The following is a 13,380-nucleotide window of genomic DNA, read 5'->3' on the forward strand; positions in this document are numbered from 1 at the left end:
GAATGATTAAGCTGGTCATGACTTCAAACCAGAATTTCTACCTATGTGTTACACCTTATGGGCTCATTTTCTGTGCTTGCTGTGACTTACCTTGGGCAGGTCCTACAACTACTATGCCAGGAGCTGCCTTTTCCACACCGGAACAGAGGTGCAGGCAATCTCCTACAACCACTAATAGCAAAATGCTCACACCAAAATGTGCACTGAGGGAACACCTAAGTGACAGAAAGCACATAGGTTCAAAATCCCACCAAGTTATATTAATTCGTGTTATTACAACCAAATTAGAGCAATTTAGGTTGGTAAAATCTATATAAAAAAATCATCTTATTGTGGCTCTGCTGGACCTGTTCCTTACACACACATACATCCTTTGGCGTTTTGTTTGTTTTGCTGGTACTCCTCAGAAGCCTCCTCCTTCCTAGGTCATTTTCCTTACAATAATGCTGCCTTCTGCCTACCTCCAGCCCAGCCTCCTTGGAACTTCCCCTTCTCCCATTCTCCCCTTCACCAGTCAGGCAGCCACACCAGAGCTGTGAATAAGGCAATTTGTGGGGCTCCCCCAGTTCATTATTAGCAGCTAAAATTCCACACTAAAACACCAAAAATCCTACAAAACAAACCAAAAGAGACTATGTCAAACAGCACTGTAAGTCAGAGCAGCCACTGAGGCTCAGTTTCCCAACACTTCCTAGCACTGACCTATCAGCTAACACCAAGCACATGACTCTAAGGTACATGTTACGATGGTATAAGTTTAAAAAGGATTCCCAAGTCTGGAAGGATGTTTATTTCACCTTGCACTGTGGAGGAACTAATAATTTGCAATGTACTTTAAGCTTTCTGATCGAAAAAAGCTAAGCAAAATCCCGTAATTGCTCTGCCTTCTTTGTTCTCTGTGCTTACAGAAAACCCCAAACCAACATACCACACTTTCTTCAGCTCGGAAAGTGTGTATCTCCGAACAGTCCCAAGTTCCATAACTTATGCTTTAAATGAGAAAGTATTAAATGTATACAAATACACACTCTGGTGCAAGCCCAGCTCCCTTACCTTGTGCAGAGAATTCAGACTGGGGAGCAAAGTTGCCAAGCTCTGTTTCTGAGTCCATCACACTGTTGTTTGGCTTACCACATACATTCAAATGTTTCTCAGCTAAGTCTAAATGATTCTTACAGTCCTGATCTGCAAGGTCTCCCTCAAGCACCTTTGTATGAGGGGAATGCCTACGTCCCAAGCACTCATTTCCCTTCCGTGAAAAGCCACGAGAATTCAGGCCAAAGGCACTCTCCAAGTTTCCTTGTTCCCTAGATCTACTGGTGTGCTTATTAGATCTAGCACTGCTTTGGTTAAAACGCTGCCATCGTTTTTTGGGTGCTACGTGATTTACATCATTAGACTCATCACCAAGAGAGCTCTCACTATTTGCCTCTGAATCCAAGTCTGGACTCTCCCCATTTGCAGCAGAAATGCAGCTCTCAGTATTTCTACCAGCTTCAGGTCTCCTTCCAATACGATCTAAATTGTCATCAGATAAACAGGCAGAGTCTTCATCAGTTGAATGTTCTGTTAAACCAATAGACTCTGTTGACTGTTTCCTCTCAGTATCTTCTGCTCCATTACCTAGAGGACTGGTAACCGAACCGTGAACGTGGAATGCACGTTCTCCTGAACCTCTGGATAACCAACTTAGTAACTTACTTGGCCCTCCTGGTTTTAAGTCCTTTCTGTTTGAAACTGTTTTATCTCCAAGCTTTGATGACTGCTTAGATTTTGAACAGTTGCGTTTGGACACACAATTGGTGCCTTTTGTCCCCGAAACAGCAGTACTCGTGGGCTCCCTTTTACCAGCACCAATCCCCGTCAACTTGGTTGGAGGATTGCGTGAAAATGAGGAGTTGCTTAGAGCGGAGTTTGGATTTACTGTTTCCTGGACACAATCTCCATTTTTTTCGATTTTGTATGAGGGACCTACAATAGACAAGGACTTCAGACCACTTGCAGAATTGCTTCCAGAACCATCAGCTGTGCTGGTATTTCGAAATGGAACTATATTTTGACCAGTCATCAGTTGCTGCTCTTTTGTCTTACTGTCATGCATATCCTTCAACATCATTAACAAGGTGCTGAATTTGTAATCTGGCTCAATAGGCAAACGACCATGACCAGAGGCAGAAGAGAAAAGTAAAGGTACTGAGGCCTTTGGAGTGCCAGAGTCACTGGCATCATCGTTCATGGACCGGTAAGAGAGCTCCTTCAGCTCTGACAAGACGTGTTTCACCACGGCTGTTTCTATTTCAGCAGAATCCCTGGGTTTCTCATGCATGTTGTTTAACAGTTTCTGACCATCAACTTTTCCGCCGCTCTGAAGAGAATCTCTCTGAAGGCCAGAGAAACCTTTGGTATCAGAAGAGCAGCAATTCACACCACCCTCCTCTTCTGCAAGAGGAGGCTCCAACCCAGCAACTTTTTCTTTATGTTTGCATTTTATACTCCTGATTCGGGACAGTTTCGTGCTTTTCGGTTTTAAGATTGCTTGATTTTCAACAGCAGGCCAGGAGCTGTCCTTGGAAACACTTTGGGGAGTAGTGTGCTTGTTTGCTGGCGAAAGATTGTCATTTCTCACATCTGAAGAGCACTCAAGAGCTGTCAATGACATCTCAGCATCAGAGAAGCCTACTTCAAGCTCCCCATCTGCAAATTCAGCATCAAGTCTGCTGATTACTGAACCTCCCAGAGATTTGCGGTCTCTGTACGACTTCTTCCTGGCCCTTCTGTTGCTCTTCTGAGCAAGATACATGGAAAGCTTGATGTTTCCACTTGACGTCATAGGAAATTCCTTCTCCACCTTATCTGAAGAATCACTAACTTCAAGAGCACTAGAAGCTCTCTCTGAACTTTGGTCCATGGTATCTACGTCACTGTTCCCACCATCTGAGAGGGAAGAGGATGAATCAGATTCAGTTTGTTTTTTCTCAATACCAGCATCAGATGCAGAATAGTGTATCTGTAACTTGGAACTGCACAAAATGCCCAGGGAGCCATTTTCCCTCTCCAAAGATGCACTTGAAAACAAATCCCCTTGGAGATTGTTCTTCAGAGCATCACTTTTACGATTCTCATAGTCTGGTTTCAAAGCTGTCTTTTCAAAACGTCTTTCTCCAAAGGAGGAAAGCAAATGGTTCTCCCTGGTGCTACTGGAGCCTGTTAAACTGTTGGCAATCCGGCGAAGCTCATGAGACGCATGTTTGTCTGGTAGGTCCCCAATCATCATGTTTCTAACTAAGCTCTCAGTTGTTTTCTCTTTGAGTTCTCCAGCAGATCCTTCCCCTCTTGCACCACTCTTTTTTACTCTAGTCCTTTTTCTGCTGTCAGAGCTTTTTTTCTTGTGTGGCTTAATGTGTAATTTTCCTTTTTCCCTGGCTGGGTGTCTGGAGTCTAAAGTCAAGGACTTAAAACAGCCATTGAGCTGCCTGTCCCCTTCGGCTCCAGGGCCATTGGTATAATATTCCAACTGCGCTTCCTTCTCGCTGTCCAGCTCACTGGAGTTCTGGCTGGATTTCTGATCTTCTGGCCCTCCAAGAAGAATGTCTTCTGCCTGCCCAACACTGCTCTCCCATTTAGCCACAAATCTTTGAGGAACCTTCAAGTTAGAGGAGACAAAAAGAGAAAGAAAAACAATTTTGGGTGTGTAAGCAACAAGATAAAAGTGAGATCAAGGTACACAAGGCACAGAACAGAGTGACAGCCCTGCATTTTGCATCTTTAAGACAATCATGTGGATTCCCAGCCTATGCCTTGCAGACACAGAAAATACTGCTCCTGGGCAAGCATCCTGCACTCCTGCTGAGCCTAATAAAAAGCCCTGTGCACCCCCAAACCAGCAAAAAGGTCCCTGCAAGCACAGGTCTCCCAGAAGCCAGATGTCCTGCCATCCCAGCACACCCTGAACACAACAGCCTGTAACAGGGAACACATATGGTATGGATCGCTGGCACAGAAACACAAAGCAACAGCCAACAAGCTTCTCAAGGCAAATGCACCATAGTTTTCCCCAAAACATTTGAGCAGACATCTTTGCTTTGCTCATTCTTCATTGTGCCTGCACCCCTTGAACTCAGAGCACTCCATGTTCCCTCTCCATCAACTCACCTTGGTACAAACACAAGATCTACACACAGAGTCAAAAGGTACTCTTATCAAATTCAAGATGTCCATTACTGAGAAGTCTCCCAGCTTTAACTCTTTACCTTTTAGTATATAACAAAAAGCACTCTGCATACTCTCTATAAGAATTTCTGCTAATATCATGAAACCAGCAAGAAACTTGTTTCTTGTTTGTATGTGTAGGTTTTGGCTGCACAACAGCAAATCAAAGGCTTCACAACTGCTCCCCAAATCAAAACCAATTCCAAGGCATGAGGAACAGCTCAAATTTCTGACACTTTTCCTTAAAAGAAACCCACACCAACAAAACTGCATCTTGGCAAATTAGAAAAGTTTTATGGGGCCTGATAGCAAACCAAGCCAAAACCTCTCGGCTTGGTATCAGATCCTGGCTTCCAGGAATGCAAACTTGCACATTATGCAAACATTTTATTACTGCAGCCACAGACCCTACCATATACTTCTAGGGTGAGATTCGAGCCATGTAGCACTTCTAGGACTAGAAAAGTTACTTGGGAGCATGTAACTAGTTGAGAGAGCTGGGAATGAAACGAGAAAAGTCCTTAGAGAAGATACTGAACATGCCCTTGGAAAAGGAAAAACAAATGAGAGCATTACACCCAGGGAGTCACGTCTGCAAGAGCACATTTAACCTGATGGGTTTGCACTGACACAGGTCATACATCTCTTGGAAAAAGATAAAAACAGACAACACTACCTAATTTGCCTATTTGCTCTCTTTCAGTAATGCTGGAACCTCACTGGCAAAGCGTTTTCCAAGTCAAACTGTAAGTCCTAACAGGTTTCTATAAAGAGAATTATTGAAGCAGGGCTAAAAACCCCTCTGCTTTATCTCAGTGATCTAGTGAACCGTGCAACTCTACCTCTGCTTCACATCAGCCAAAAGAGGCTGCCAGACAGCACAAGAAGTTATTTAGAAGCGTGCTGTAATAAGACATCAGGAGAGGGCTGCGCTGCTGAACACATCTCACCAGCAGAGACCTGACTCCTCCTGTCTGGGGCAGTAAAAGCAGTAAGTCACACCCCGATATAAAAGAGTGCCTAGAAACTCCTGGCAGCTTATGAACTTTGCTCATTGTAATGATGCAAAGAACCACTTCCCTGGCTGTGATGCTGCAGTCACTGCCACAGAAGAAAGCTGCCGAAGTGCTGTTCCTGGCATCAAGGAATACTCTGTACTGTGTAGAGAAAACAGATCTTTCACCTTATGCTTGTAGCCTTTTTCCTTCTGCTTTCCCCTTCTCCGAAGAACAGGCAGCTCTTCAAACTGATGTCTTCCTTCAAAGAGGACAATAGCTTTCCCAGCAACCCAGGTTTTCTCTGAAGGCTCTCCTAAGGCATCCACGTAGTACTCTCGGTATGGTCTCCGATTGGAAACTATTGAGAAATTTAACAGAAATAACCCCTTGCAAATGACAGAATAAAGACACAAAGAACCATAAAAAACAGTAATTTGCCAGTTAATTTTCATCCACTTTCTGCTTCATAAAATTCCCACATGAATGTGAATTCTGGGGATTTCTACTCTGAGCTAAGGGACAACCCTTTGGTCTATGCTCTGTGTTGCCAGTCTCCAAGTTGTGCTTATGTTTCTTATAATCAATTGATTCAACAGTTTTAAGATGGGTCATCTCCGCAGAGCAAAGGCTTGGCTGCAAAGTATTACAAAACTACCCAAATATTCTTTTGCCCTAGACACACAATGTATCAGGCACGGCATTGCTTTGTTGCTACTCCCTGATAAATGATTAAACAGGCCAGTCCACTTGACCACTGGGAAAACAACAGTATGCCAGCCAACACCCAGAAATGACATCCTTCTGGACAGGATTTACTCATACAGGTTGAGCCTCCCCCACCACAATATATCCCATTTTGTTCAACGCTTTGTTACCAAACACACTCTTATTTAGGACATAAAATATTAACAGCTGTATTTCAGTACACACATACGTACACACACTCTACAAGGACTAGGTGCAACGTGACAAAATGTTAAGTTTCAATGAGTACCTCCACACAAAACTCAATCATAAGGGCAAAACTAAAGATTTGACAAAGGTGCTTTCTGTCTCAAAATGCTGAACTGACATGGTACAGGTAAGAGCTGAACCAGTACTAGGTGTGCTGATGAGAAAGGACAGGTTACAAGCACTAGAACAGAGCAAACAAGGCTTGAACAAGGGATATATAAACTTCTGCCTGCATTTCACTGCACTGTGTGCTTCACATTCTCCTGGGAACACCTTCACCCTCTGAACATGTAGTCTAGATTTCACAGACCATTGGTTTATGCTGCCTCTTCCAGGATTTCCAGCACAACACAGCAGCCTGGCCTTTAGTGATGCTGACACCAAGCTCCTGGACAAGACCACTGAGAGGATGACAAATAATGACCAGGGCAACATCAAACCAAGGGCAAAGATGACAGACTTCATCTGTCCCATTCCCAGTACTGGAACTCAAGCTATTAAGCCTGCATCTTACAGCTCAAAAAAATCTTCAGTCAAGAGCTTGGTGAGAAAAGGCAAATTGCTTTAAATGAAACCCCATGCCTCAAACCCAAGGGAAGAGGTTTTTGCACAAATGATGAGTTTCAAGTGACCTGTCTTGTTTTCAAAGGCGTGTTCCCTTGGCAACAGGAGAGCCAAAGCAGTGGGACTGTGCCTCCCACCCAGCAGCTCCCCCTGCCCAAAATCAGAGTTCAGCTCTGCCATCTCGACATCAGGGAGGGGAGACAAGCACATTCCATACAGCCACCACTGGAAAATGCAATTTTTCCCAGAGCTCCATTGGTTTGAACAAGAACAAAACACGATGGGAGAGTCCATCGTGTAGCTGGAGATAAGAACTTGCAGGAATGTGCAATGGCATGCTTCCTCCCTGCAAAATTCCTTTACTAGAAATCCTCACACACATGCTGAGAGGGGATTAATGAACAGCTATATACATTAAATCCTGCCCAAAACTTCATGGGGAGAGATGAAGGGAGCAAATATGCATCTGGTTTATCTTCCAGCAACATTTTTGACAGGAATTTGAGAGCTTGAAAGGGACTACTTAGAATAGCAAATTGAGTATTATCCAAAATCAGGATGAATGGGAAGATGAAGAGAAAAAACAGAAAACTGCAGCAACCAGTCCTGGGCATGACATGAGCACAACATTGGAAAATCTGCATCATGTCTCTACAGAAATAGCAGAGGGCTCTGAGATGATGGCTACTTGGAAAAAAAGTCTGCTTGGCCTCAGCATTTGGTTCTTAGTGCTGACAAGGACCACAAGAACTGGAGAGAAACATCAGTGAGTGGCAACCTCACCAGTCCAGAGCTGCCAGCAGCAGACAGCACTGGTCAAGGGGTTTCAGTTGCCCACAGAACAAAAAGAATCCGAAGGGGAATCCAGGAACACATAAACAAGCCTTTCCATGTATGGCAGTCTCCCCATGGCAGGCTGTATGATCCTAAAAGCAATACAATCACTTCCCCTCTGATCTTTCCATCACTAACCTACACTTCTCTGCCTTGAACTTGTTAAGACACCCTTCCTCCCTGGCATCCATGCACACACAGCTCTGCCTCATTTCCCCCATCCCTTCCACTCAGCCAGCTCTCAGGCTGACACACTATGCCCTAAACTTGTGGCTCCACCTCACACATGTGGCTCCATCTCCAGGTTTTCCTGGTATTTCCAGCCCCTTGCTTCCTTGTGCCAAACAAGACCAAAAATATTTCACTTCCTCACACATGTTCCCCATCACACCTTCAGGCATTCAGCAGCTACACTGTGCTACCCCACACCCTGCTTCTCAGCCTCTCCAGCCTCCCATTCTCCAGCCTAGCCGACTGTGTCCTCACACACTCCAGGCACTTCAGCTCTCCCTCTCCACCCATTGGGCACCTCTGTTCTCACCTCTCTGATCCACCTCCTTTTCTCTGTATCCTTTTCTTGAGAGGCTGGTCTTTCTTCTGCACTGCCTTAAGCTCTGCCCAGCTACCCTGGGAAGAAAAGTCTACATGTCCAACAGCTATCCATGCCACTTCCACCAGCCTTAGCCCCACCTTCCTCCTGTCTCCTCCCAGATTTAGGTCCACTTTTTAGATTCATGTCTTCCACAGAAAAGTCTATTTCTTCATACCTTAAAAAAACATTTCTGGCCCTTGAAATTTAATTTAAAACTGCAGCACCCTGCCATAAACAACACCTCCACTTTGTGGTCTGAGAAGATACAGTACCTTTCATTTTTGAGTGACAGTCCAGCACTGGGTCATGACAAATTGTGCATGGCCACCATGGGCGCCTGTTGAACTTGGCCCAAACAAGATCCCCAACTTCATACTTCACTGGAGTAGGTTTCTTCTTGGCTTGGATCTTTGGGGAAAAACCAGAACACAAGAAATCACTAAAGCTCCAGATGCTTTCAGAGAGATTTGCCTCCCCCACCCCCGGGTGCCAATTACATTGGGCCACCAGACACATTTACATTAAAAAGCGAGTCCTGATTTTCCTTAGTGGTTTCTACACCTTCCAAAACACAACGGTTCTCCCCATCCTCCTTAAAGGACAAAACAAACCTGTTTTTTTTTTTAAGCTTCAGTAAGGAATATGACCTCTGGTAAAAGACTGAGCTCAAACTTCACACATTGGAGCAGGTAAATATTTGGAGCAAGACTTTAAAGCCCCCCCTTACTTTACTAACACCAATTTCATTCAAAGCAAAGCAAAGTTCATTTCAAAGGTTGCAATGTACAGTAAAAGTAGAGTAAGAGACAATAAATACTCCTGACTGGAAGAAGGTGATGAGAACAGCAAAGTAAGTATTAATCAATTTAAAGGAGAGAGAAAGTTGGTATATACAAGCTAGTAACTGCCCTGTTTCTCCGATGTACTCCAGAAAAAGCTTCACCACAAACTGTTTGAAACCCAAGGAAGGCACAATGAGAAAAAAACCCTTATGCTGTAATTCTGGGTTTATGTTAGCAGAATTGCCATTGCTCTGCCCCAAAGCTGCAGAGCAGGAGAAAGGCAGCACAACAGCAGTCATCCCACCTCTAGGAAACAGATGGACACACAGACTGTGCCTGTCTCTCAAACCCACTCATAAGTACCAGCTCTGCAGAAACAGTCACTCAGGTGAGAGCTTCCCAGGGCTGTGCAGCCATCACAAGAATGTCAAAATCTTTCAACACACAAATCCTAACACAGCTTAATGCCATTTCTGTCTCGCTGCAGAAGAGTGGAGAGCAGATCCCATGCTGTTTGCTGAGCACACACCTCCTTGGCTGGACGCTGCACTACCAGCAGGACCTCTGCCAAGAGGAGGATTGAGGAGCTTACTGATGTTGTGACTAATTGAGCCAAGATGGGGTACAATAGGTTTCCACAGGATACAGGATTCCCCATGCCCAGCTGTGAAGTATCTGCCTGTTTACCAGCACCAGACAACATGTCCCAGCTGGGTTCAGCATTTTAAGAGCTCTAAGAAGTGCTGCAGGTATTACTCTTGCCAATAAGCATCAGCAATATGCTCCTCATTAAAGCTGTCATAGCACAAATGTGCACCTTCTCACTTTGCTTCTCCATCCTGCTCACCACCCTTCCTGAGGCACATCTCTTGCAATTCACAGTTCAACATCCTAGCAACTGAAACACAACAGACCTCTCCAATAAAATGTATATTCAGCTTCAGGTTGAGTTTTATGGGTTTTCTTCATGTGGTTGAAGTAAATACAAAAGGATAAACTCCTCTGCTACATGAAAAAGCAGGTAATGATGTTACAGACTACATTGCTGGAATTCTTTTCACTCGGTCATCAAAAGCCACACAATAACTTATTGCTGAGCAGGAGCTCAGAAACAGCGAAAGTGAAGAGAGGGCTCCAGGGAGACCTTAGAACAGCTTCCAAACCTAATGGGGCTACAAGAAACCTGGAGAGGGGCTTGTGACAAGGGCCTGTAGGACAGGACAAGAGGAATGGCTTTAACCTGAGAGAGGAGAGATTGAGGTAAGATATTAGGGCAAAATTCTTCCCTGTGAGGGTGCTGAGGCACTGGCACAGGGTGCCCAGAGAAGCTGTGGCTGCCCCATCCCTGGCAGTGCTCAAGGCCAGGTTGGACGGGGCTTGGGGTAACCTGCTCTGGTGGAAGGTGTCCCTGCCCATGGAAGGGGTTGGAGCTGGATGAGCTTTAAGGTCCCTTCCAACCCAAACCATTCTATGAAGGAACACTGGGAAGGGGACTGCAGCCCCCCACTTTGCCACCACCCTGCTGCAGCCTCTGTGCCTCCACTGCACCACAGACACAAGTTTTCTGGAACAAAACCACACATCCCTGAGCATGGGAACCAGAGGTGCTGCCTTTGCTGCTGCTTTTAAGATGCAGATGCACTTTCAGATGCAACACTCCTCCCCTCCCACACACCTTTTTTAAGGCCCTTTTACAGCTTCTGTTCTTCCTGCAAAAATGCCTTTTTTTTTTAAACACATTTTCCAACTCCAGGCTTTAAGGGCTCATGTCTGTTATATCTGATTCTCTCAATCGAAGTGCACAGTAGCTTTGCCAAAGCCATTCACACTGACCCAGCAGAGTGACACCACCAGTCCTGCCCAGAGGCAAGTCTGCATTTAAATCAACTCTTTGTCACCCTCCAATACCCCACACAGGGGCTTGATGAAAACCTGGCTTTCAGGGAAACTATTCAGACAATGCTCAGTCACCTCTTCCTCAGCAGTCACTGCTGTTCTCATTCCTCACCAGTTTGCAATCCCTTCTCTGGCACCAGCAGTCAGACTCATCATCACCCACCACAAAGGCCCCACCAGTGGGTCACAGAGGCAGACAAGGAAGCACCAGGTTCCCATGGCCAAGGAGAGCCTTGTGATAGGATGCACTGCAGCAGGTCACTGTCTTGCACTATTCTCTCCCCAGATCCCACCACCTGCCCAGAGATGCCTTTTACATTTTCAGAGGCGGGGAAGGTGGTGGTGGGGGGGGAAACGAACCTTAAGAGGTTCAGAATTTGTAACATTAACATAAAAAAACCAACTAGCAGAGCAGCAGCAGCAGTTATCAGCATATCCAGGGACAGTAAGTCTCTTCCTTCAAACTGTGCTCCATGATGCCAGAATTACAACCCCCAAAGCATGCATTTCTTGTGTCATATTACAAGATATTTAATTCCTATTACAATTAACATTTATTGTGCCAAGATCAAACTGCTAATACAGCCCAATGGCCAAAACCTCAGCCCTGCAGTAATGGCAGCTTTCTTGTGAGCTAGGGAAAGGCCAAGGGTTTCTGAACAATGACCTTCAGACATAGTCCCTATGTATGGTCTGAGTACTGTTTAGCTACAGAGCATGGAAACCTTCAACTGTTTAAATAACAAGAAAACTTGTGAACCATTGCATACCAGGTAGGTACCATGTCCTAACTGCAGTGGAGAGGGGCTGAATTCAAAGCAGGTTACAGGTCTGGACTAGTGAGGAAGGGAAGGACAGTGCTCCCTGGCTGAGCAAGGCAACGCCACAGGTTTTGTACTGTGAAACGTTCCCCTAAAGGGAGTCAGTATTGTCTACTCTGTTATCAATTGTTTGGCAATGATTTGCTCAGATAGGACAAGCTACAGACTAAATGCTAGACAATACACAGTATTTCAGATGACTTTCTGCTACTTTTGGAGAGAACAAGAACGTACCTTGAGGACATTTTTAATCAGTCTCCACCACTGCAACCAAATCACAACTGACCACAGAGGAAGAGGTCACAAGCCGAGGTTCTGCATCAGGACAACACAAACACTTCCACCTTGAAAGTCACCTCCTGAACTTGTACTATTCCAAACCACCATTCTGCAGTTCACTGGGTGAAAATATCAGCAGGTGCTCAGCTTCATGAGGAAGGAGGCTGACAGAAACCAAGTATCTGTGCCCTTCTGCAATTCTCATCATGAGGCAAATACAAAGCGTATCACGCAAGGAAAGCTTATATTTCTAAGTGATTTTACTGTTATATTATAAATACTGTCAGTCCTTGACTGTCTGTCACCAATCTTCCCTTTAAAATAATCACATAATTAGACAGTGACAAAAATAATGCTTATCCAGTAACCACTCTTGGCTACGTCACTTGAAGCTGCTGCTCAACCCATTAATCTTCCTGGAAGATGTGGCACAAAGCACAAGTCCACACAAACACACATATACGCCGATAGCCGTAGGGTGCACTCTTCCTGCAGCACTGATCATCTCTGTGCAACCAGAGCAGCACCACCATCTCCAGCACAGCATGGCACAGCGCCAGACACTCTACTTGTCCCAGCACAACTGGGATGCTACCACCTTGGCAGAGCCGCATTAAGACCGAACTACAAGCAAAGAGGCACAGACATACATATATATATATATATATATACATTATGTTACAGACCAACATTTTCAGTATCACATACCCAAAGAGCCTTGCTGTCCAGAATCCAAGCAGCAAGCTGCAGCCATCGCAGCCCTGCACACCTGAAATTCAGACCTGCTTTGGAAAGCCAGCATGTAAATGTGTGGTCAAAATATCCCTGTTATATTTTATTCCTGACAATTATAAACATGACATTATTCAATGAAGAAAGGGACAGAACATACTTTAGGAGAGAGTCTGCAAAAGAGCTTGTGTGAGAAGAAGGAAGAAAAGCAAGAACAAAGCTGCTGCCCCCCAAGAATAATGAAGGCAGATCCTGCCAAGCCTGGTTTTAGCAAGTGGACAGAATCAAAGCCAAGGAAGAAAACAAGAGGAGGAAGCCACGTCCAAGCGATAATTAAACAATATGGCATAATCAACAACACTTATAGCCTGTTCTGCTGAGCATGGCAGGCACCTGCCCAGGGCCCTGCAGCAGCAGCATAGGGTATCTCTTGCACAGATCTCACCACACTGGTAGCTGCAGGTAAATCACACCCTGCACACATGCACATCAGCTGCCAGAAGGCAGCAGCTCTGCCCCATGAGCTTCCCATGCTCTTCTCAAACCTCCCCACTCCTGGGGAAGCAACTCCTGTGCTTCTCCCTGCAGCCCACCAGCAAACAAGCTTGTAACTTGATTACAAACAAGCTGTAATATCTCCTTCCTATCAGTTAGAACTGGGAGCCTGACGAGGGTCAGGTCAGCACCTTGTCTACTATCACCTTTTTTTTTTTCTCCCT

At 45.1% G+C, this 13,380-nt stretch overlaps 1 protein-coding gene across 4 annotated transcripts in view; it reads right to left on the bottom strand.

Moving 5' to 3' along the window:
• NSD1 (nuclear receptor binding SET domain protein 1) overlaps nucleotides 1-13,380 on the bottom strand; it is a 63,585-nt gene that overhangs the window by 37,580 nt on the left and 12,625 nt on the right. For 2 of the 4 annotated variants that reach the window (XM_065690272.1, XM_065690273.1), the window contains 3 exons: nucleotides 8,424-8,559; nucleotides 5,393-5,565; nucleotides 1,054-3,643 (listed from right to left, as the gene is read on the bottom strand). In XM_065690272.1, coding sequence (XP_065546344.1) covers nucleotides 1,054-3,643; nucleotides 5,393-5,565; nucleotides 8,424-8,559 — 2,899 coding nt within the window. The remainder of the gene's footprint in view (nucleotides 1-1,053; nucleotides 3,644-5,392; nucleotides 5,566-8,423; nucleotides 8,560-13,380) is intronic. The other 2 variants (XM_065690275.1, XM_065690274.1) reach the window with 2 other exon arrangements.

Source organism: Lathamus discolor, chromosome 10, assembly GCF_037157495.1.
Source record: "Lathamus discolor isolate bLatDis1 chromosome 10, bLatDis1.hap1, whole genome shotgun sequence".
In the NCBI taxonomy this organism is placed as follows: Eukaryota; Metazoa; Chordata; class Aves; order Psittaciformes; family Psittacidae; genus Lathamus; species Lathamus discolor.